The following is a 23,647-nucleotide window of genomic DNA, read 5'->3' as shown; positions in this document are numbered from 1 at the left end:
ACCAAAACACACACACTCCCACAAGCCAACATGATCTAGAAGTTTCTTCATTGATATTTTCTTCCCAGGCAATTATGGGTTTTATCAAGATGGCAATTAAAACTAAACAGAACATTTACTGTGACAGAAAACATGACAGAAACAACTTAAGGGAGAAAGGTTATATTTTGGCTTACAGGTCAGAGGATGTGACTAGCCCATCATAGCAAAGAAGTCATGGCGGCTGGAGTAGATAAGTAAGTCCATGGTGGCAGGAGTCTGTAGAATTAACTGTAACATGAACAGATCACGAAGCAGTTTGCCTCAGAACCATATCACCCTCAATATCACCCAGCAACCAGGCCATATTTCCCAAGAACTCACCACCTCACAAAATAACACCACTGACAGTAGAGTAAATACTTAAACAATTAGCCTACAGGGTATTTTTATTCAAACCATGATGCAGCGTCAACAGAGACAACTTAGAATTCCTATGCCCTGAGAGTTGTGTACTTCTGCTCATACAAACCTAGTGAGGCCATCTCGAGTGAGTCCCGGATGCTTCTTCTCCCATGTAAAATCTGGAAACATCCAGCTCTCCATATTTTAGATCAGCCTGGTTGCTATGCCTGTGGCGGGATTAATAATAGGCATTACGGCTGAGCACCCACTTCTTGGAAGATGTTTTTGGAAAGAACTGAACGTGTCATTTCATTTACCCCATAACATCCACACAAGGAAATATCATTTCTACTTGCAAAGAATGGTTCCCAGACCCATTGACTGAAGTACCTCATAAAAAGACACCTACTTATATTTATCAGAAGCTTGATTCTAACCAGAGCCTGTGCCCAGCTCATACTTCCTGCCCCCTCATACTCAGTCCAGCTGAATATAAGGGAGACACTGAGCCCTGATAGAAAGGGAAAAAAATCAATGAGAAGAAACTTTTCCAAAGTTATGGACAAGCAAGCACTGAAGAGTCAATATGACTTTGTTCTGGGTTGTATTTCTCAGATCATTAAGAAATGTTCAGGGTCTTTAAAACATTGGAAGGTGATGACACTATAGTAGCTGTCTGTGATTACAACCCTTTGAAGAGACCTCATGTCTCTTGGGACATCTAGTAACTTCACTGGCAGCTTCCAGCCTGGAGTCTGGAGTAGATCATCTCTCCAAAGCCCCAGAACCACTTCAGGATTTCAGTCTGTATTCAACATCCGCACAGGTCAGACAGGAACTTGGTAAAGAATGGGTAAGGCAGGCCTAGTCAGGGAGGGTTCTCTGCATACCCTGTGCACTTGTACAGACTCTTTCCAATTCTGTAGGGGCCTGCAGTTCCCCTCAGTGCCCCACGACCCAAGGCATGGGCACAGCATCAGTGTTCAAGCCTCTTGCTGAGGGTACCACTGGGCTCTGTTACTAAGTCCCTATGTTCTCTGGCATAAGTGCCCTGACCTCCCCAGGTCTTCAGCTAGAAAGCAAAGCTGTAGAATGAGTGCTCCCTGGGGTCCACTTCCACTTTCGCCTTCATGTATTCATTACACTTTCCTGAACAGATCTCTTGTCGCTAGCCCTAACAAACCCACTGTTGCTGCCATCAAAGTCTTTTTCCTCATTTATTATAGATCAAATATGTACTTTTGCTTTTTATCTTGAGTCCCTGAGGATGGAGCCTTGAGTCCCACTGCCTATTTCAAGCTTGTGGGCCAGAACCTCAGCTGTAATCCCTTGAGGTTTTGGGTTTGAGGCGATGGCATCAGAGAATACTGTGAGAAAGGACTTCTCTTCCCCGAAGCTGCTTTGGTTCCCAGACAGCACTGAAATGCCAGCCTGCCATCAACACCCTCACTATCCCCTGAGACATACAGCTTATGAAGACTTGGCTCTTGGAGGAAGGAAAAAATGGAGTAGAAATTATCAAGATCTCAAGTGACTGTCTTTATTCAAAAGGAAACCACTATACAATGATCTGGGCAACTATGACTCTTAGTTCCCAACCCTCTTAACATCCTTTAGAAAGTAGCAGCCCACAATCACTTGTTTGCAGGGCCCTAGCAGAATGACAACATGGGTCGGTTGAACCTCTTTGCACAGAGATAAACATGCTTGGCTATTATAGCCTTTGAGCTTTTGGCTTAGGGACAGCATACCACAAGGGTCAGGGGTCAGACACCAGCTGGCTCAGTATCCCAGGCTTCTCATCACAGTTCAGCCCCCAGCTGCCTCTGTGATCTAAGAGAATCTCTCACTTTCCCAAGTGTCAAATCCTCTAGTCTAAAACCAGAAGGTTTGCACAAGAAGCTTGTAGAGGCAGCTCTCACAGGCTTTGGTCTTCCCTAAGTGTATGGTGTGTACCAGTCCCCAGTACAAGAATCTAGAACCTATATCAGAGATACCAGGAGGAAGAGGGAGGATTCAGAGAGAGCTTGGGTTCCCTGTGTCCTGCTCTGGCTGCTCTGATCCCTCCATGGCATGCAGTGGTAGGACACAGTTGACTAATGGTGGTACTTATCTGTTTTGCAAGTTGCTGGCTTCTCTCTAAGGAGAAAGGGTTCTACAAAGGTAGCAGGGATAATTTGTGTATTTGCACAGGTATAGTGGAGTTATTACCTGGGAATTAGCCACAGATAAAGTTGACTGCCTGGTGGGATTCTATCTCTTTGTCTGTCCTCTGTCACTACAACGTTCTGTCATGACCATCATTTCATCATGCTTTGTGTTTAAGGTATGTGTGAACCCTTCAAGGGTGAGACTCATTTTTCCCATTTATATCCTGCCATATCCAGACCCTTTTCCCACAGAATTTGCTTAGGAATTCCTGCCCGACTGAGTTTCTCTAGGGGACAGGGTCTGTCTGCTTCTATTTCTAAGGTCTCCCATCATTACAACCAGGAAACCTGTATTAAGTATAAGAAGGAAGAAGGACTGAAAGCTACATGTAATGTCATGGAGAAGGCAGGAATGAACAGAACCTTGCATGAGTATTGAGGTATAGACTGGTGACGGGGAGCAAAGGGCCGTAGCACCAAGTAACTGACACATGAGCGAGGCCAGCTTCCTCTGGTTATCTCTGTGCACAGACAAGAAGCCAAGAGCTGGAGCTAAGAGCTAATTTGTCTGAGGCTGAGCTGGTAATTTGACACTAGAACCACCCTGGCTCCCATCCAAGGGTGTCTTCCACCCCACTGTGCATTGTGTGCATTCCAGAGGTTTGAGGCCTGGGTCCCAAAACCTTTCCTTCTGCTAGGCTGGGCCGGTGTCCAAGCCTGTTTCCCATTGTACTTACGCTGCTGTGTGTCTGCACATGTGGCTTGGCTGCTCCATCTCAGCCACCCTGGCTTTATAGATGAATCTTATTAAGATCCAAACAGGCTGATTGCCAGATTACCTGGCAGGAGCTGGCTGTGTGGCTCTGTGTGCCCGTTGCAGGCCCTGGGATGTACTAGGAAGCTGTATATCACACACACACACACACACACACACACACACACATACACACACACACACAATTATCCTGTAGGAGCTGTGGGTATGGACATGGTAGGACGTGGAAAGGAAATAAACAAACCTTGTGGCAGGACCACCAGTTGAGATGGTTGAAGCCTCTAGGAATGAGAAGATGATAGCCTATATCATTAAGCCAAGTGGTATGAGAGGCCTATGATCATGCCTTACTAACCATTCGTATGCTGATTAAGCTAGGGCAAATCACCTTGTCTCTCTGTTCTTTGACGCACTAGCAATAAAATGGGAGTTTTAATAATCTCCTTCTGACAGCACTGGTAGATGGGTGAACTCTGCTACCCAAAAGCCTTTTGTACAACAAGATCGTAAACAAACCCCCATCTATTCTAAGTTTGCAACTAAGTGATCTGGGCTTTCTGTCAAAGATTCCGTCCTTGCTGAGTTCTTGTGCCCACAAGAACCATCGACCTCAGTCTGCTCCTTTGTATTTAGTCTTGAGCTTCTGTCTTCTGCATCTCAGGCACCAGGAAGTTCATTTGATCTTGGGTGGAGGTTCATTTTCCCTTATTGCCTGGAATACAAGTTTAAAAATAAAACACAGTCACTGTCCCATTCCTTCTTGGGTAATAAAAATGCTCAAGTGCTGATGGATTCTCAGGTAGAAATACAGAGTGGACAAGTGCTGACAAAAGCCAGTCTGAAGGCTGTGACTCATAGTTAGAAAATGTGTGCAGCCAACCAGACAATGGCGGAGTTAGGAGAGAATCAAAGATCACTTGACCCAACTTGTTCCCTATTTAAGTGGAGAAACTGAGTGTGAGGGAAGGTGGATTCTCGCAAGATCACAGAGCAAGCTGGAGACAGAGGTAGCACGCCTCTCCTCCCTGGACGTCATGGGAACCCTGCTTGGGAATATTCTAAGTCTTGCCATCATTTTTACCCTTTCTGCCATTCTAGTTCCATAATAAGAAAGATTGCTTGGCTCATATCACTGTAGACTAGAATGAAAGGCCTATGAGTTGGAAGTGTGCACGCCCATTAATTTAAAAACCTTGTCATCTTTATGTTAGCCACCAAGGATACTGAAGGCGTAGACAGTGCCTTTATGGTATTCAAAATTAAAGGATGAGAAAAGACAGGTAACCTGTCTTTATCAGGGCAGGATATTTTCCACACAGTTAAGCAAAACATTCCTGCCATCTGGGATCTGTATCTCAGACTTATGAGTCCATCAGCTCTCTTCATGTAGAGATAATGAGATGGATTTTCCTGAGAAAATGCATATCAAATGTGTATGTTCTCATGATTGCTACTCAGTCCCTCAAAATGTGTTTGTGGAGCATCTAATAGAAATTACCAAGGGTGCAAAGACAGTCACCCCCCATACACACACCTGACATATCTCTGTCTGTCTGTGTGTGTGTGTGTGTCTCTCTCTCTTTCTCTGTCTCTCTATTTCTCTTTTAAAAGGAAAGAAAGGGAGGGAGGGAGGGAGGGAAGGAGGAAAGGAAAGAAGGAAGAAAAAATGTTTTAGAAAGAAAAAAATCCAGTAGGAAAACAAAGATCTTGGAAACTTTATCAAGAAGGAAGTGCTCTAGGTTGGATGGTCCCTCCACCACGAAGGTCTCCCAGAAGTGGTTAAGATGTGAGTTGAGGTCAATTAAAAGAAAGGGAAGGAAATGGACGTGAAGACAACACAGGGCATCATCCTAAAGAACCTGCAAATCTGTGCGAGTCTGTGCTACTGTGTGCTAGCTCTGAAACCTGTAAGCACCCATTGTTGTAACCAGATCGAGCGACAAGACAGACTGGGAGGAAGTGAAGCTACTGAGCAAGCAGCAGAGCATGTGCTAGGCCAGGGAGATGGGCTGTGTGCTAGAGACAAGGTGGGCAGTGCTGAAGTTTGAGGTGGCGATCCAGGTAAGAATGTGACTTTATTCATGCAGCCGTGCACTGCAGGAGGTTAGGATAGAATGGGGGTTGGGGGTTGAGGAAGTGATAAAGCCTGGTGAGGCCTGGGCTGTTGGGGCTGGGCGGGGCGGTGGATAATGGTGCAATCACAGGAGCAGGCCATAACAAGACTTTGTGCATGATCCACCCAGTCCGGGCACACCTGCACAATAGCTTTGACCGTGACTGTAACCAAAAAGGCATGAAGGTATGCACTTGGTTCTCCAGAATCATGACTCAGAGCCCTAACAATGCCCCTTGTATGTGAGAGAGACATCCATCCTTTCCCGGCCAGTAGGAACAGCTTATGGCATCACAAATGATCCATGGAGAACCAACATTCTCTTAAACTGATACACTGTTGCATATCTAAAGGCATTTGGGCTGTCGCTTTTTTCCCATAACTTTTAACCTATTGCTAATTATTAATACATATCTACAGAGTGTGTGATTTTGATAAATCTTTCCTTAACAAGTCAGCCAACCCAGAACATAACCCATCTCTCTTTTTTTCCCTTTTTTTTTTTTTTTCCCTTTTTAAAAGTGGTTTAGACTCTCTATCTCTCTGACCCTCCCACTTTTGCTCCTCCTCTTCTGTTCCTGGAGGCATTCCCATCCCTTCTGTATCTCTGCTAATGCAGTCTAGTCTTTAACTCCAGTTTCCAACCCCAGCTCTGCATTTCCTTAGGTGTGTGACTCCGTAGAAGTTACCCCCATGTTCTGAGTCTCAGGGAGCCATCCTCGTTCTTTTTGAAGTGTGTGAAATGCCCCGTGTTGGGCCTGCTCCAAGCCAACATTATATCCTCAGTAGTTATTATTGTAAGGTGGGATTCTAATCGGTAATCATGGTTGGTGCCTCTCTACCAAAAAGAACAAAATAATGGACTGAAAACTCTGGTGCTCTATCTTTTGATTATGAGGCTAACAGTGAATTACAGTTTTCTTACCCAGATTAATTAAATCTCACACCTGAGTACCCACTTGATTTCCACATCCAGCTGTGGAGCCCCACAGTAACTTATAATTAAGAGACACTCGCTAATAGGAGACTTACAAGTGAAATTCAGAGCAAAAGTAAGTAAAGAGGCTCCATGATGGAGGGTGAAGTTGCTGTTCCCAGAGCCCCTTTATTAAACATAGGTGCTTGGGAAATAACTGCCCATCCTAAAGTATCCCATGTACTGTCCCACGCTGCTGGGATGGTGCCAAGGTGGAAGACCTTCTCAACGTCAGGGCAGGTTCCTGATAAAGGCTATGCGACGTTTCAGCACAAGATTAAATAATTACAAAAGTAAAATATGAGATGGCATTTTCCCCTCAGGGCTGTTGCAAGTATAGACCTGCTCAGAGTGCATAGAATAACTGGCCCATTTGAGCACATTCTTTAAAACCTAAATCTCTCTGTTCACTGGATCCTAAAGATCTGCTACTTTTCTCCTTCTGATGTAACCTCATTTTTTCATAAATTTTTCAGTCACATTGTGGCTTATTGGAAACGTTTTAATTATTTTCTTATTATAAAACAACATTTGAAAGGATTCATAAAGATTTGTGATCTAGCAAAAGTACACCTATTTTAATTTCAAGTTATTCTTAATCTTTGCCTAGCTATTTATGTCTTGATTGGCCATCACAATAAAGCTGGATTTTTTTTTATATCTTGCCAATTTACTTTATGAAGAACTTGAGAGAGGACAGTAATTAATATTTCTATAACTAGCATGCCTAGTTAATTACAAATCAAGGTGACAATGCACAAATTCTGAACCTGACCTGTCCCCCCACGCTCTGCTCTGCTCTTGAATATGCAAACATTCAACTCATGTAGGAGACATGACTTTATGCACTGTTATTTTAACTTTGAATGATTAAAAATGACAAAGTGGAGTTTAGTCAATAGAAATTCACTAACCAGTCTTTAGGAAAAGCCAATGCCGATGACAGTCTTGTAGGAAATGTCTAGAGATGAGACGAGTTAGAACTGGACTAATCAAAATGGACTATTATTATTCTGCTCCTCCCCCCCCCCAAAAAAAAAATTCCCGGTCTTTGGAATTCGTCCGACTGAGACACCTATGGTAGATGATTAGGATTTCCAAATACCTTCTTAAACATTTGGTTACAAGGTCCTCCCGTGGTTCTTGCCATATATCCCCCAATAACCCTGCAAAATCTATGTAGAATTAGGTGTGTGGGTATCAAGTGTTAATGAACTATAATTCACAGAAGTAGCAAACAAGCTCCCATATACCTAACATGAACATCAGGAACAATAGCTGTCTGGTTTTCATGGAGAGTCAATGCCATGTGACAGGTGACATAATGACAAAGAGGATATGCTGCACAGACCTCAGCCTTGTCCAAAGGGGTTTTCCTGTTCCTGGCTATTCTAGAACTAAGGGGAAGGATGCAGACATGGAGACTGTGATTAGACAGGCAGAAGTGAGTTCTGACCGAAAGACCCTCACCGTCAACAGTGCTAACTTTTTCAATGTGGTTTTCTGCAGGCAAAATGGGGAAACAGAATAGCAAACTGGCCCCAGAAGTCATGGAGGACCTGGTGAAGAGCACTGAGTTCAATGAGCATGAGCTTAAGCAGTGGTACAAGGGCTTCCTCAAGGACTGTCCGAGCGGGAGGCTGAACCTCGAGGAGTTCCAGCAGCTCTATGTGAAGGTATGGGATGTTGACCGTTTCTTACTCCAAATGAGCACTAGCTGGCTAGAAACAGCTCTGCTGGCTTTCCGTTCTAATCTTTAAACGGCAGTTTTGATGCAAAGGGGCATGCATGCCTGCATGGGCTAGCCTATGTGTGTGTGTTTGTGTGTGTGTATGTGTGTGTGTGTGTGTGTGTGTGTGTGTGTGTGTGTGTGTGTTTGTGTGTGTGTGTGTGTGTGTGTGTGTGTGTGTGTGTGTGTGTGTGTTTCTAGAGATAAGCGAAGCAAATTTCTGAACAAGAAAAAAATAATTGCTAAAATACTATATATGGCTTTAGCTGGTGAGAGTTACTGCTGAAAGAGCTATTAAAGTCTCAGAAATAGTGTCTGCTGATCACACTTGCATAGAGAAATATGTGAAGTACACATATTTTTTTTCTCTCTCCACTAAAGAGAATGTACTTGTGAGTGATCTTTCACCAAGAAAGGTTCTCCTGCCTCCAGGTAAGGACTTAGAGTCCCAGCCCAGCTCATATAAAAGCAGAGGGTATTACATATATTGAATCATCAATGTCTACCACATGGATTCTGTATTTTATATTGCTTAGAAGGTAATCTTTTCCTGGATATTGGCTATCATCAAAATATAATTTCTGCTGCACTGGCATCATTCTAGTTTGCCTGAGTTTGTGAATTACTGTGGTTCTGGTGTAATTTAGGGCATTCCATCTTGTGGACACTTACATAATGTTACACTGACGGAAGATATGCAATTTTTTTTTGTTTTAACCTTTTCTGACTGAAATACCAAGTAGAAAATGTTACTTCTTATTATTTTTTATAACAAATGTCAGGATGAGCTATGTGAACTATCCAGGTACGTGTCCATGTGTAGGAGGTTTGTGTAGAGCTTTGAGGATCTTTAGCTCTGAGGCTGGACATTTACCAAAATCTCTGATCCAGCACTTTCACTTTTACACATGTTCAAGAAGGGCCATGCTCAGAGCTTCTCTGTACGCAGCAACAAAACTGGAACTCACCATAGGAGCATGGAAAATGAACTGTGGCATATTTATACAATGAAATATACAGCCATCAAGATAGCTGAACTCCAGCAAAATACAAGTACAGAAGTAAGTTCAGGGATTAGACAGAAATAAAATTAAAATGAGCTTTGTAGAACTACAAGTTAAGTACAGGGGTTGATAGAAAACGGAAAGTAAAGGAATATGGAATGAGGAGAGGAAGGAGCTAGGGAGGAGATGGAGATCGGGGTAGGGTTCAGATCCTGTCAAAGTTTCAGCTATGTTTTAGGATGGTAAGTAAGTATGGGGTTGTTTATTGGATTAAAAGCTTGCCAGCTGCCAAACTAAATTAATAAACAGATATTGCATGGACTACTGATGACAGTCAGGCATTCCAAGTGATGGCTGATCAATTGTGTACATGTAAGAACCCAAAGAATGTATAAAATATTGTGTCATCAAGTTTATGTAGAAAGGAACATATATTGTGAAATACGTATACATGTTGTAAGATCACTATGAGAAGTCTATGGACAGCTTAGCTAGTGAAGACATTTGCCACCACGCGTGGCTACCTGAGTTAGATCCCCAGAAACTACATGATGAAATGTTGGGAAGGGAACCAAGTTACACAAGCTAACCTCTTACCTCCACATATGTGCTGTGGCATACACATACATGCACACACATATACACACAGAGAGCAGGGGTTATTTTTTCTATTGCTATGATAAAGACTGGCTAAAGGATTTATTTGGCTTATACTTCCAAGTCACAGTTTCACTGAGGGAAGTCAGGGCAGGAACTGAAGCTGAAACCACAGAGGAACACTGCTTATACGCTTGCTCCTTCTGGCTCATGCTCAACCCACTTTCTTATATAACCTAGGACTACTGGCCAGGAGTAGCAACACCCACAGTGAGATAGGCCCTTCTACATCAACCAACAATCAAAACAATTCCCCACAGATACAGCTATAGGCCAATCTGCTCTGGGCAGACCCTTGATTGAAATTCCCTCTTCCCAGGTGAATCTTGGTGGTATCAAGTTGGCAATAAAATAAAATAAAATAAAATAAAATAAAAGCAGAAAATAAGCACACACACACACACACACACAAATATGTGTGTTTATCTACATATGCATTTGTATATGTGTATACACTATTATATATAGTATATATAATGCATATTATATATATATAACACACACATTTAAGACCACAATGGCATTCCTAAAAAGATCTAAGTAACTAGTCCCTAGCATTTTGTGTAGAAATTCCAGGAGACATTCCCACTATATAATTGGTATAAGTTAATTCTGAGCAGAAGTAGAACAGATGTACTTCCTAGATCACTGGAGGTGACTCCCCTCCACTTTCAGACTCAGATTTTGCCATTTCCTCGTCTGGCATTAACCTGTGCTTGGAAACTTTTTACTGTCAGCATGAAGGAAATCAGAGACAAGTGAGCTGTGTCCAAGTCACCTTCATATCACCGAAGACCATGATTAAGAGAGCACAAGGTGCTGCTACTTGTCTAAAACCAAGGGGCTTTTGACTTTGAAGAAGCAGGAAATGTGCTCTGTCACTCGTATCCTGCGAAAGCCTCAGCCTCAAGCTCGGCTGTGTAAGCATTGGACATCCCTCTGTGCTTCATGACACACAGAAGTGTGTAGACTGGGGTCACCTGCCACCCCTATTTCCACTTCAGCCCCAACTCTCACCCCAACCACATTCAATGGCTTTGCTTCAGAAAAGCGACACAAGATTTTCTAAGCTCTGGGTATTCTAGGAAGCCTCTAATTTCAGCTCCTTAAAAGTGAGACTTGGATATGGACTCAGTTCTTATGTCAAATAGACAGAAAGCAGACAAACTCTTCTCAGAGTCATTCAAGGACAGAGATCAAAGGAGAATCACAGAAGAACGATGCCACATACGGGCACAGAAGGCAGCTCTGATGGGTGAGGAGGGGAAAGGCTGAGGGTTATGTAAGAGGCCCAGAGGGCACTTGATGAGAAATGACTTAAGTACTTCAGAAGAGTGCCAGTATTCACCAAGACTAGGCGCAGAACCCTGGAGAATGGGTCCTTCAAATAATTCTTCTCTATGTGGTCAGGAGCAGAGCTATCCTGGAACCCACTGATAGAGCAAAGGTTACTACAGTTTCTGGTGGAACAAAGCTAACTGCAGACTCTGGCAATGCAAAGCCCACTTCAGTCTGATAAGCCAAAGCCCACTGCAGCCTCTCATCCCTGTACAGTTTCTATTGCTGTTCAACTGTTTGCCATTCCAGATGTCACCTCAGTTGCTGGAAAACCAACTATGATGAAGATTAAGACAGAAGCTAAACAATGGGAATCACTCATCCACTAGGCCAGGATCCATGACCCTGACCATCGCCCTCACAACAAGAGCCTTTCTGAGTTTCAAATGTAAAAGAACATCTTCATTAAGTAGACCTTTAACAATGTGAAAGCACAGGTTTAGAAAAATAAGACAAATTTCTTAGCATCATGGAAGGCAAAAGCAGGATAGATGTTAAAGATTTGGGATGCTCAACGCTGTGGGAAATGGAGAGAGGGACAACCTGGAACTGACTGGACAGCCAGCATAGCCAAATCTGCAAGCTTCAGGTTCTGTGAGAAACAATGCCTCAGAGAATAAGTAATTAAAACTGAAGAAGACACCTGATCTTGACCTCTAACCTACATACTTACACACACTCATATACACGAACGCATCCATACCATATACTCTATACACACATATACATAAACAAACATTACCTACCCTACCCAGTAGGGCCTCCCAATGAGAATCCTAAAGTACCATGAACAGAATACACTACAGGATAAATCTCAGAAAAAGAGAGCTCACACCTCTGAGAGGGAAGGGAGTCCTTTAAGCAGTTAAGAGAAGTTGCCTGGCCTTGTCTATGGCCATCTCGGTGGAGTTGTATATAAAGAGAGTACAGGAGGGCATCTCACTATCCTGATGTAATTTACATCCTTGCCTGTGTGCCTGTGTGTGGTGTTGCCCTATATCAGCAACCCACTCATCTACAGGAGTAAGCTTTGTGACACAGATCTAGATTTGGTGCCTCCCAGTTCGACACAGGTTTTATTCTTTAGAAATGTAGCCATAACATTACAATCCACATAAACCCAACAGTGAGCAGGGAGCCTGCCACAAAGCAGCTTTGGGAAGTATTGTTTCTGGCTACATAGCTCCTTCTTGGGAAGCCCTGTGGTGTAACCATCCCTGGACAACAACTTCAGAACAGTTGCCCTTGCCCTGCAGGATCTCCTGAGCTAATATAGAAGGTACAAATAACCACTGTTCCAGAACGATTGGCATTCATGCTTGATGATGGGACAAGAATGGGTAGGAGAGATGCTAATTTCAAAGTGGACTATCAACACAAGAAAGTAACTAATACAGTGAGAGGTGGAATACTTTGCTCTTAATCTTAAAAGATAAAATATTCATTGGGTGATGGGTTTTTGAAGGTTCTCTTATCAACTGCACTCTGTCCCCTCTCTACTTGTACACTGACATCTTAGTCCTTAGTACCTATGAATTCATCTGTAGTCAGGTGTAGGGATTTTAAAGAGCTGATTAACTTAAAGCAAGGTAAATATAGTGAACAGACCCCACCCACCCACCCAATGTGGCTGGAATTTTTGTGTGGTTGTTTGAGTATGCATGACCCAGGGAGTGGCACTATTAGGAGTTGTGACCTGTTGGAGGAAGAATGTCATTGTGGGAGTGGGCTTTGAGATCCTCTAACTAGCCAGTCAGTCTTCATCTTAGTGGCTATCAGATGAAGATGTAGAACTCTCAGCTCCTCCTGCATTATGCCTGCCTGGACACTGCCATGATCCCGCCTTGATGATATTGGACTGAACCTCTGAACCTGTAAGCCAGCCCCAATTAAATGCTATCCTTATAAAAGTTGTCTTGGTCATGGTGTCTGTTCACATCAGGAAAACCCTAACTAAGAGACCTTCACACAGGACATATAGAGAGAAGACCTTGAAAACACCATCTAGAAGTCACAAAAAGAGACCTCAGAAGAAACTAGGCCTGTCCATGCCTTGTTGAGGATTTGTAGCCTTCAACCACACAACACAGAATATTTCCCTTGTTTAATTCATCTAGTATTTGGTACTTCATTTTGGCAGCCCTAAAAAATTAGTATGGTCCAGGTTCCTTTGCTGTTGACACACGTAAACTCTCAGCCTTCTGCAACTAATAAAAGGGCACTGCACTGGCTCCCAGCACACCCAGGACTTTCTGTGTCTCTGATCACAAAAGTTGTAGCAAATTATGTGGTATCCCCCTTGCCCCCAGCACTGATGCAGCTAGGCTGAAAAGAGCTGTGTTTTGTCAATAAGAACCAAGTATCTGATTGTCTGCCCATAGGAATTTCCACTTTCCAACAATCATTTTGGTTGCCAAACCAAGATTACAAAATTAAGATAGTTCACCATTTTAATCCATTTTCAGGGAAGCCACTGCAATTTTCAAAAATAATCAAACTGCACAGATAAGCAAGCAACCATCTGAAGGATAAAGTGCCCTCTCTTGGTATCCTTAGGTCCTCGTCTTGGTTAGATTATGTCTATTCCTAGCCTGCTTTGCCACTGTAACAACAAAACCAAGAAACAAACCTAACAGAGTGTGGGGAGTGGACAGACTCCTGAGTGAATATGTATTGTTGTCATGAGCAGCCATTTCAAGAACCCTCCTACTCCACACCCATGTGAATGGTAAGACTCTACCCTGGCCTGAATATAGATATTGACAGTGTATGCAGAAAATATCAACCATGGCTTCCTTTTTCTGGATGGCTGCAGACTGAGCTTGTTCCCTACAGAGACTACTAAGATTATCAGATATATATATATATGTGTGTGTGTGTGTGTGTGTGTGTGTGTGTGTGTGTGTGTGTGTGTGTTTGTGTGTGTGTGTGTATTTTTTGGGTTTCTGTGCTTCATCAGAGCAAATGGCCCACCCGATCCCAGCTTTCCCATGCTGTGTCTACCATTCCTTCATTCACCTATCTCTCCAATCAGGTCAGTTCCAAAGCCATGAAGGTGTAGCAGCACAGTCTTGCAAAAAGCCCTAAGTAGTTGTTGATATACATTAGAAGTTTGACTTCAGGATATGTTTGGGTTGTCTCAAGGTGAGTTACACAAATAGTACAGCATTAGTTAAAATAGTTTTGGCATCTAGAGACTAAGAGATGTGCAGTTCAATCTCAGCTGGGCTACACATGCCAATTCTCTGTCTCTCTGGATCTGTTTTCTTATTTATAGGTGAAAATTGTAAGCCTTGTCACCTCTCTTTTAGTCCCAAAGATAAAGGAGGTGAAAGTTACTTACAGCTCACCATAAAATGTGTTTGTATTGTGAGTGATCTACTCTTTATTCACAGAGAACCAAGACTGAAGTGGGTTCTATCTCATGTGCCAAGTTTGATGGCAATACAGAAAGATATACAGAGGTGGGCTCAGTTTTTAGGAAGATTCAGCAGAGAACAAAACTTTAATCAAATGACAATAGCCACTATGCATTTCAGGACAGGAGAGTGGGGTCTCAGGATACAGCCTGAGCTGTCTCTACCTCCACCATGGATTTCCCACACACTGAGTACTGTGCCTTCCCAGGAACAAAGCCTTTTTCCCACAGCCAGGTGCTAAAGTGAATATGGATTGGAGTCAAGAAGTGTGTGTGTGTGTGTGTGTGTGTGTGTGTGTGTATGTATGTGTGTGTGTGTGTGTGTTTGGGAGAGAGAAAAAGCACATGTGTGAGAGAGTGTGTGTGTGTGTATGAGTGTTTGTATGTATATAAGTATGTGTGAGTGTGTGTGTCTGTGTATTTGTATTTGTGTATGTGCATGTGTGTGTGAGAGAGAGACAGACAGACAGACAAACAAACTGAAACAGAAAGAGATGGAGTCATTTTTTCCACCTTTATGTGGATTCAGGGGACCAAATTCAGGTCATCAGGTTTACATGGCAGACACCTTTACTCACTAAACTATCTCAGAGACCACTGGGTCATTTTTAAATCTGTCCCCCACCAACCACTCATTATCCTAACTCTTACACCATGCTCCAGAAAGGATACTCACTCATTTCCTATGGCTTGTCATTTCCCAGAGACAAGCAAAGAGCTAAACGTTTGGCTAGGCTCCAATCCAGGTCTCCTGAGCCTCAGCTTATGTCACTGTCCCAAGTTTTCTTCTCAAAAGGGCATTAGATGTTGGCAAGATGATGGCAGTGCCCTGGAGTCCAATTTGATCATCACTGATTCAACAGTTTGAATTTTAAATAAAATTTATTCACATATAACAGGCGAGTGCCTGCCAAATCATTCCATGTCCCTCCAAGTGGTCATTTCCTAAAGAGCTTCTGTAATTTGGTGTTAGAAAATGTCCTTCCAGCTCCTCCATCGATGAGCTGTTTCTCTGCCTGGCTCATTCCGTCCTTCATAGATTGTTTCCTTTGTGCTTTCTGTGGAGTCGGTGCTGGGGAGATATATGCCTTGTCTTCAGGAAGCTCCCTGACTGGAAGAGCTGAAAACTAGGCTTATTTTCACCTTGCAAAATCATCTTCATTTGCAGCAAAATTTATCAGTGAGGTTCCGTAAAACTTCCCTAGACCAGGCATATCTAACCTGTAGCGTATGTGTTTCATGTGTCCTAGGATAACCATAAATAAATTTGGTTCAGTACATTTAGATAGAACGTCATTCATGCATCAAAAGTTTGAACAACCCTCTGGGCTAAAAAGCATTCAAGTCTACTCCTGAAAAAGCTATTGACAGAATTACCCAGCATCAGATATTACAACAAAGTAAATGTTACATGGCCTGGTCTGATGAGTCAGTGGGTATAAGTATACGAGGGCCTGATACAAAGACTCCAAAACCATGTAAAAAGCAAGAGGCATATGAACATGTGCCTGGAACCCTAGCATTGTAGAGCTTGCTGATTGACAGCCTTGATTCAGATTCAGTGAGAAAACCTTTGTCAAGGGCAAGTGGAAAGCAACAAAGTAGGACACCCAACATCTGCCTTTGACCTCCAAGTATGTCTCCATTTAGGAATAGACACACACATCCATTCACATACACCACCCATCCACACACTACATGAACATACATGTATATAAATAACATAGATAAAGTTATCAAGATAGAAGTATCCAAGTATTTTGTAATAAATATATTTTAATAAAATAACAAGCACATTTAAGTTAATAATATATTCAGAAAGTATCCATCCTATGGTTCTCTACACGGATTTAGGATTCTACTTTCAATTTTTTTTTTTTTTTTGTCCTATGCTTTTAAAGTCCACCTTCTGGAACTCAAGGCATTCTTTCTGAAATAAATACAAAATATATACATGATATGTAATAAATATAGGATTGCATTATAAACCTTTGTTTTAGGGACTTGGTCTTGTCCGGTTGCTGCCTAACTTTGGACAAGTGCCTTCATCAAGTTATAAGTCACAGCATCTGTATAAACCTAGATGTTGTCCTATATCAGTGGCTCTTAAACATCAGCACTGGTCACTTGGGCTGACTGTGCAATTGGAAGGTGCATGAGTTCACTCCTCAAGGTTGCTAACCTCAGGTAGCTACAGTGGAGAAAATGCATGGCTAACATATTAAGAGCATGTCTAGATATTAAGCAAGAGCTATCCTTTGGTAGACTTTGAGAATTCTATTACCAGTAAATGACAATGTATGTATCTCTCTCACACAGCTTTCATTGGCATAGCCCAAGAAATTTTAAGAGTCACAAAAAATGCTTTTAACCATTGACAGAACATGCTATGTCCTTTAACACTAGTTGTTGAGTGCTAATTGTGACTAAGATGAAAGAAAGAAAGAGAGAGAGAGAAAGGAAGGAAGGAAGGAAGGAAGGAAGGAAGGAAGGAAGGAAGAAAAAGAAAGAAAGAAAGAAAGAAAGAAAGAAAGAAAGAAAGAAAGAAAGAAAGAAAGAAAGAAAGAGAGAGAAAGAAAGAAAGAGAGAGAGAGAGACAGAGAGAGAGGACCCTCTCCTAAACTAGACTTTCAAGTTAACTTCAATGGCATGCAAATAAAAATAGAGATTTCTGAGCTGAGGAAATGACTCTGCAAGTGAGAGAACCTGTGAGAAAATTTGAAGATCTCAGTTCAAATCTCCAAAACCTGCATTTAAAAGCCAATTGTGGTTGTTATGTGTGCCTGTAACCCCAGAACTAAGGTAGGGGGAACAGAGACACGAGGATCCTCTCTAGGACATGCCATCCACTAGCCTACTTCCAGGTTTGATAAGAGATCTTATCTCAAGGGAATAAGGCGAGAGTAATAAAGCAGGATGCAGCCATTATCCTCTCCTAGACACCCTGTATACTGCACATGAGTGTATATATCACACATATACACCATGCACACAAATGCATGTATGCACACAAATGCATGCATGCACACAGAGAGAATATAATCTCTAATCTTCACTTCATTTAACACACCTGTTTTGCATGTATGTGTTGTGTGTATGTATATGCAGCACATGTGCATGTATGTGTAAGTAAGTAAACTATCCCTGATTCATTCAAGATCTAGAATGAGTTCTTTCCTTGAGAGGCAGCTCTTTGTTGGTACAATTGGGAAGTCATCAAGACTTTGCTTCTCCAGGAAATACTTTATTAAAAGAAGCAACAGATGACTTTCCTCTTGTGGAGAGCAGAGTATATATGTGTGTATGGATAGGTGGTTTGTCTGAGAGGTGTATGAATGTGTTCATGTGAGTGTGTGCACATGTATGTGCCACACAAACAAATGTCCATGGAGGCTTAAAATCAATGTCAGGTGTCTTCCTTAGTTAATTTCCACATTATATTTTCAAGACAGTGTATCTCACTGAACCTGGAGCATACCAATTTAGCTAGGAAAATAAGCTCTAGGGCTCCACCAGTTTCCACCCATGTCATCACTGGAGTTACAAACACAAACTACCATGTCCAGCTTTTATGTATGTGCTGAGAACTGAAACTCAGGTCCTCATGCTTGTCCAAAAGATACTTTCCTATTTCCAACTGACCTAGCCTCCTAGTATCAACCAATGGCTCTCAAATCAATTTTAATAATAGAATTTTGGCTCAAAAAAATTGAGGGCTGATCAATTTTCAAGGAGTAAGATTCTGCTTCTTAATCAGAAGTAACTAAGAATAGAGCCTATTAAAATATTGTTGGACATATCTATACACGGATGCATTTTGATCCCTTAAGGAAACTGTTGTTACATAAGACATAATGTCATCTCCACTGGGCAGTGAGGATGTTCTAACTCCTAGCGAGAAGCTTGAATTCATTTACATTTGGAATGTTTGCCAACATGACTGAGGCTGCACTTCAACTTGAATTAATGTAGAAAACAAGAACTAGGTCTTAAATCTCAAAGAAAAGACAATAAGGAGAGAGTCTAGGAAAATACAGTTCTGTGTGAGGCTCCAATTGCATTTCATCGCAGTGAAATTTGGAGAATAATGAACTACCCATGTGGCTTGAGTTAGAGATAGCACTCAGCCCCCAGAGAGGTCCATGTGATAACCTTCTCCTGTCTCTGGGGTGTGAAATCACTTTGTGCAGCTTCTCCACCCTGGGATTTGGCTTTCTCATGATAAGGTTAGTGTAGTTAGAGGGGTATTGATAATTCTGCCACCATCACATCCTAAAGGAATGCTTTTACACCATACCTCAGCTCAAGATTGAAAAGAGCTCCAGCAAGTCCCAAGTCACATTTTCCTCCATTTTCCATATGGGCACCAAGATATGTGTGAATGGGACAGGGATATACAAAATAGATCCACTACACCAATTAATGCCCAAAAGGATGTATCTGATAGTGCCAGTGTGAAGCCAAATAGACCTGCTTTCTGCTTAGTTATCTGCAGCCAGTTGTCTGAAAACAACTTGTTGTCAGAAATAGACCCAGAGAAGAATAAATGGCCAGTTTCTCTTAGGAGGATGCAGCTGAGCATGCAAATTCATTTATTAATGTGCCAGTGTAAGGCCGCTTTGCTTCACTAGGTTTTTCTGACTCTTTGGGTTTTTTTTTTGTTTTTTTTTTATTTATTTTTTTTTTAATTTTTTATTAGGTATTTAGCTCATTTACATTTCCAATGCTATACCAAAAGTCCCCCATACCCACCCACACCCACTCCCCTACCCACCCACTCCCCCTTTTTGGCCCTGGCGTTCCCCTGTACTGGGGCATATAAAGTTTGCGTGTCCAATGGGCCTCTCTTTCCAGTGATGGCCGACTAGGCCATCTTTTGATACATATGCAGCTAGAGTCAAGAGCTCCGGGGTACTGGTTAGTTCATAATGTTGTTCTACCTATAGGGTTGCAGATCCCTTTAGCTCCTTGGGTACTTTCTCTAGCTCCTCCATTGGGAGCCCTGTGATCCATCCATTAGCTGACTGTGAGCATCCACTTCTGTGTTTGCTAGGCCCCGGCATAGTCTCACAAGAGACAGCTACATCTGGGTCCTTTCGATAAAATCTTGCTAGTGTATGCAATGGTGTCAGCGTTTGGGTGCTGATTATGGGGTGGATCCCTGGATATGGCAGTCTCTACATGGTCCATCCTTTCATCTCAGCTCCAAACTTTGTCTCTGTAACTCCTTCCAAGGGTGTTTTGTTCCCACTTCTAAGGAGGGGCATAGTGTCCACACTTCAGTCTTCATTTTTCTTGAGTTTCATGTGTTTAGGAAATTGTATCTTATATCTTTGGTATCCTAGGTTTTGGGCTAATATCCACTTATCAGTGAGTACATAATTGTATAGTGGACCATCAGTGGGGCTCAGAGACACCATAGGTCTTACATTCCATGGCCTTGCCTACACGAGGCTGTACTCACACTTGGGAAATGCCCAGGGAGCTCCTGAGAGAATAAAGCACTTGATCCCACTGGTGAGTCTCCCTCTCACTTCTTTTTCTCCACTTGAAATGGTTCTTGGCCTTTGGCCACTTTTCAGTTTCTTCTCTGAGGGTCATTGTGGAATTAGTGGCAGTCATCTTATATCTGTGTTCATGTTACTATAACTTGGGTCCTGCTCTGGATGCACACAGATCAAACTCAGTCCTATTTTCACTGGGGAGAGAAGGAGAGAAGTCAGTTATAAAATAAGCCTAAATTGCCCAAGAACCTCATTATTTCTAATTTAGGGAAAATGATATGTTTGTCAGTAATTTTCAGAAAACAATTGCCAGTGTTGTCCATAGCAAATCTATTACTTATGAAGAGCCCTAGAGCAGGAAGACTTGGGATCAGGCATCCACAGTCCTGTAAGCATCCCAGCCTAGAGAAAAATATAACAGTCTGAATAAATGGCTAAAACAGAGATAGGAAATATTTTTATGCAAGACAAATAGCCATTGTCTGATATAAGAAGTATCTAGATAAAGAGTTTGGTCAATTTCATTGCATCTTGAAATCAAAGTAGTTTGCTGCCTTAATAATGAGATTCATAAGAGGACAATTAACATTAAAATTTCCACAAGGGCAGCTGCTTAGTCCATGGGAGATGCTATGAAAAAGTACCTCTAACTGAGTAGTTTATAAACAATAAGAATTTACTTCTCATAGTTCTTGGCACTGGAAAATGGACTGTCGTGGAGTGGAGGTCCTGTTTTCTGATTCAAAAATGGTGCTTCCAAGGAACCAAAGTGCTCTTGCGGGGGGGGGGGGGGGAGGGGAGGGAGCGAACACAGCACAGCACGTAAGTAGAGGTCAAAGGATAACTCCATCTCAGTCTTGCCCTTTACCATATTTGAGACAAGGCTTTCTATTGCTCACCACTACATATACCAGGTTAGTTGACCACAAATTTCTGGGGATTCTTCTGTATCCATCTACCATTAAGTGCCAGGGTTATAGATACATACTACCACATCCAGCTTTATGTGGCTTCTGGGAATACAAACTCAAGTATTATACTTGCATAATGCTTTACAAACTGAGTCTTCTCCCTAAATTCTCTCTAAGGCATTTTGTGTAAGACTATAAACCCATTCATAAGAATCTTATTCCCATGACCTAATCACAACATAATACCATCATCTTCAAATACAGAATTTTAGCATATGACTTTGGGAACACAATCATTAAGCTCATATCAAGCATGAAGACCTGGGGTTAGTGAGGGAAAGAGCAAGATGGTTTATGAGGTTGTCTAAAATGTCAGATAACCAAAGAGATCTCAGGGTAAAAGTAGAGTGGGAGATGAGTGAGTTTAGATCATAGAGGTAATTGATAGCACAAAATGCCTGAATCCTAAATGCTGTGCAAACAGCCTCCAGATGAGTACTAGAAGGCAGCCATGAAACCCTTGCCAGGATACGTTTGAAGAGGAAGACCACTGCTGGTGGTCTATCATTGTGTTCTTTTAGAACCACAAAATAAACAATACCAACAATTACAAGTTACTTTTTCTCCTTCCAATGCTCCTAGTGCCACAAAGAGAAAGCCTCAGGAACTCTTGTTGTACCCTCTCATAAATGGATGGTGACAAGCATGACCAAGTTGTTCATCAAGTACTTGTCTGTATGTATGTTTCTAACCTCAACAATGGAGGGTTAGCATGAACACCCCCTGCCATAAGGGGGCACAAAAAGCTAAATGAGTTTGTGGGAGAGTCAGGGCTCTGGAGGCTCAAAGGGAGAGAAGACAGTCAGCAGGTTAGAGAGTCTGGCTCAGCTCTCTAAGAGGTGGCATGGTAGGAGCTATGGTTGAGACTTAGTAAAGATATAAACAGGAGAGACAGAGACTACCCTTTTTCAGGGCTAGTGGTGAGCAGGAGGAGCAAAGAGGGGTAAGAACCCAACCTTGGAAAGGTATGACCCCGGCCAGGGCACATTAGAATTTCCTGTCAGCTATTCAGAGCCACAGGGCTGCTCCATTATTGAAGCTCAATTCCCAGAGATCCCTGCCCTGTGGCACCTCTTGCTTAAGGAATGAGCCTGGCTTGAGCCTCTAATCCATACAGAGTTCATGAAGACTTCCCAAGAAAGATGTGGATACTGGTTTTTAATTAAACATTTAAAAATGGTAACACAGATGTTCCCAGAATGGCTAACTGGGTTTCCTCTGTGAGTCAGACCCTGATATTATCTTTTTCTTCAAGGTGAAGGAAGGTCACTGTGGAAACCAGAGACAAATGGGCCGTCCTCTCAGTGATGTCCACCATGTCTTCAGAGATAGGAACAAGATGGACGCTGTCCTTTGCTCATTTCCCCACATATGTTTCCCATCACTAAGGGCCACAAGGCTAAGGGGTGAAGTTACACACATTATCACTGAGCTTTTGGAGCTCTTCATTAAAGACACAGACAGCCACTCTGATCCTGCACCGGGTAACAGCTTAAAATATGGGTACATTAGAGAGTGCAACCCTGAACAGATGCCCACTGTACAAACCCAGGTGCTGCCCCCAAGGAGCAGGAAGTTCTTGGGCAGGTCCTTCACTTCCTTCATCTCCAGATCCCACAGCTGTCAAAGGTTCTTCACTTCGATTACAGCTTGACTATGAAATGTCTCCCATGGGCTCATGTGTTTAAACACAGAGTACCCAGCTGGTGGCACTGTTTTGGGGAGTCTATAGAATCCTTATACTAGATCAGTCACTTTCTTTTCTATTTAGCCACAAAGAATCAGCTTTAGGCTTTCTGACTCCACAGAGACAACCACCTTCATTATGAGGTATATCCCCTCAAATTGTGGTCCAGAATAAATCCATCTCCTCTTAAGTTTGCTTCTTTCGAGTGTTTTATCATAGCAACAACCAAATTAACTAATGTAGTGTCCATGGTACACGCACCTATCATTCAAGTATTTAGTAAGTGCTAATAACCCTTCTCTTTGTGATGAGATCATGAGAGAAGACACCATCCTCCTTTTGCACATCTTTCTCTTTGTTCAGCCTCAAGTTTCCACCTCAAGTGGCAACTGCCCCTTTTCCAATGTTAGAAAGCCATCTTGGCTTTCAGCACATGCATAAGGGCCTACCACAACACCTAATCTGATCCAGCTGCCACGACTCCCGTATAAGTGGGAGGGGACTGAAAGCAGAGGCTACACTGGTGCAGTTGACAAAGAATCTGTTCGACAAAGAATGTGGAGTTGTGGGTCACGATAGACGAAACCTGTCTCTGTGCTACTATAATAGACAATGTCATTATTGACTGAGGAGAAATGCCAACCAGACTCCACAACAAAATACACAGGTGAGACCAATCTTAACAGGCTCTGATACTCCTTGAAAGAAAAAGTACCCAAATAAATGCACAGAAGAGTCAAGGAGCCCTGGTGCCTGGGCAAGGATAATAAGCTATGGAGTCAGAGTTACAAGTCTCTTAGGATCCTAGGCTATTGGTCTATTAAGAGGGATTAAAAACCCTGCAAAGAGGAACTGTGACTATGTGAAAGGGTTTTTTGAGCTCCTACGTTGTTCTGGAGGGATAGAAAGGAACACAACCCTTAGAAACATAGATGGGAATG

The 23,647-nt window shown here is 42.4% G+C and overlaps 1 protein-coding gene across 2 annotated transcripts in view; it reads left to right on the top strand.

The window, feature by feature from the left end:
- The window catches only part of Vsnl1 (visinin-like 1), a 111,322-nt gene that overhangs the window by 41,690 nt on the left and 45,985 nt on the right, over nucleotides 1-23,647 (top strand). For both annotated transcript variants that reach the window (NM_012038.5, NM_001378929.1), the window contains exon 2: nucleotides 7,908-8,074. In NM_012038.5, the coding sequence (NP_036168.1) occupies nucleotides 7,913-8,074 (162 nt within the window). In that variant the 5' untranslated portion in view covers nucleotides 7,908-7,912. The remainder of the gene's footprint in view (nucleotides 1-7,907; nucleotides 8,075-23,647) is intronic.

This window comes from Mus musculus, chromosome 12, assembly GCF_000001635.26.
Source record: "Mus musculus strain C57BL/6J chromosome 12, GRCm38.p6 C57BL/6J".
Lineage (NCBI taxonomy): Eukaryota > Metazoa > Chordata > Mammalia > Rodentia > Muridae > Mus > Mus musculus.
The sequence above is the reverse complement of the archived record's forward strand: the minus strand, read 5'-3'. Positions and strand labels throughout refer to the sequence as shown.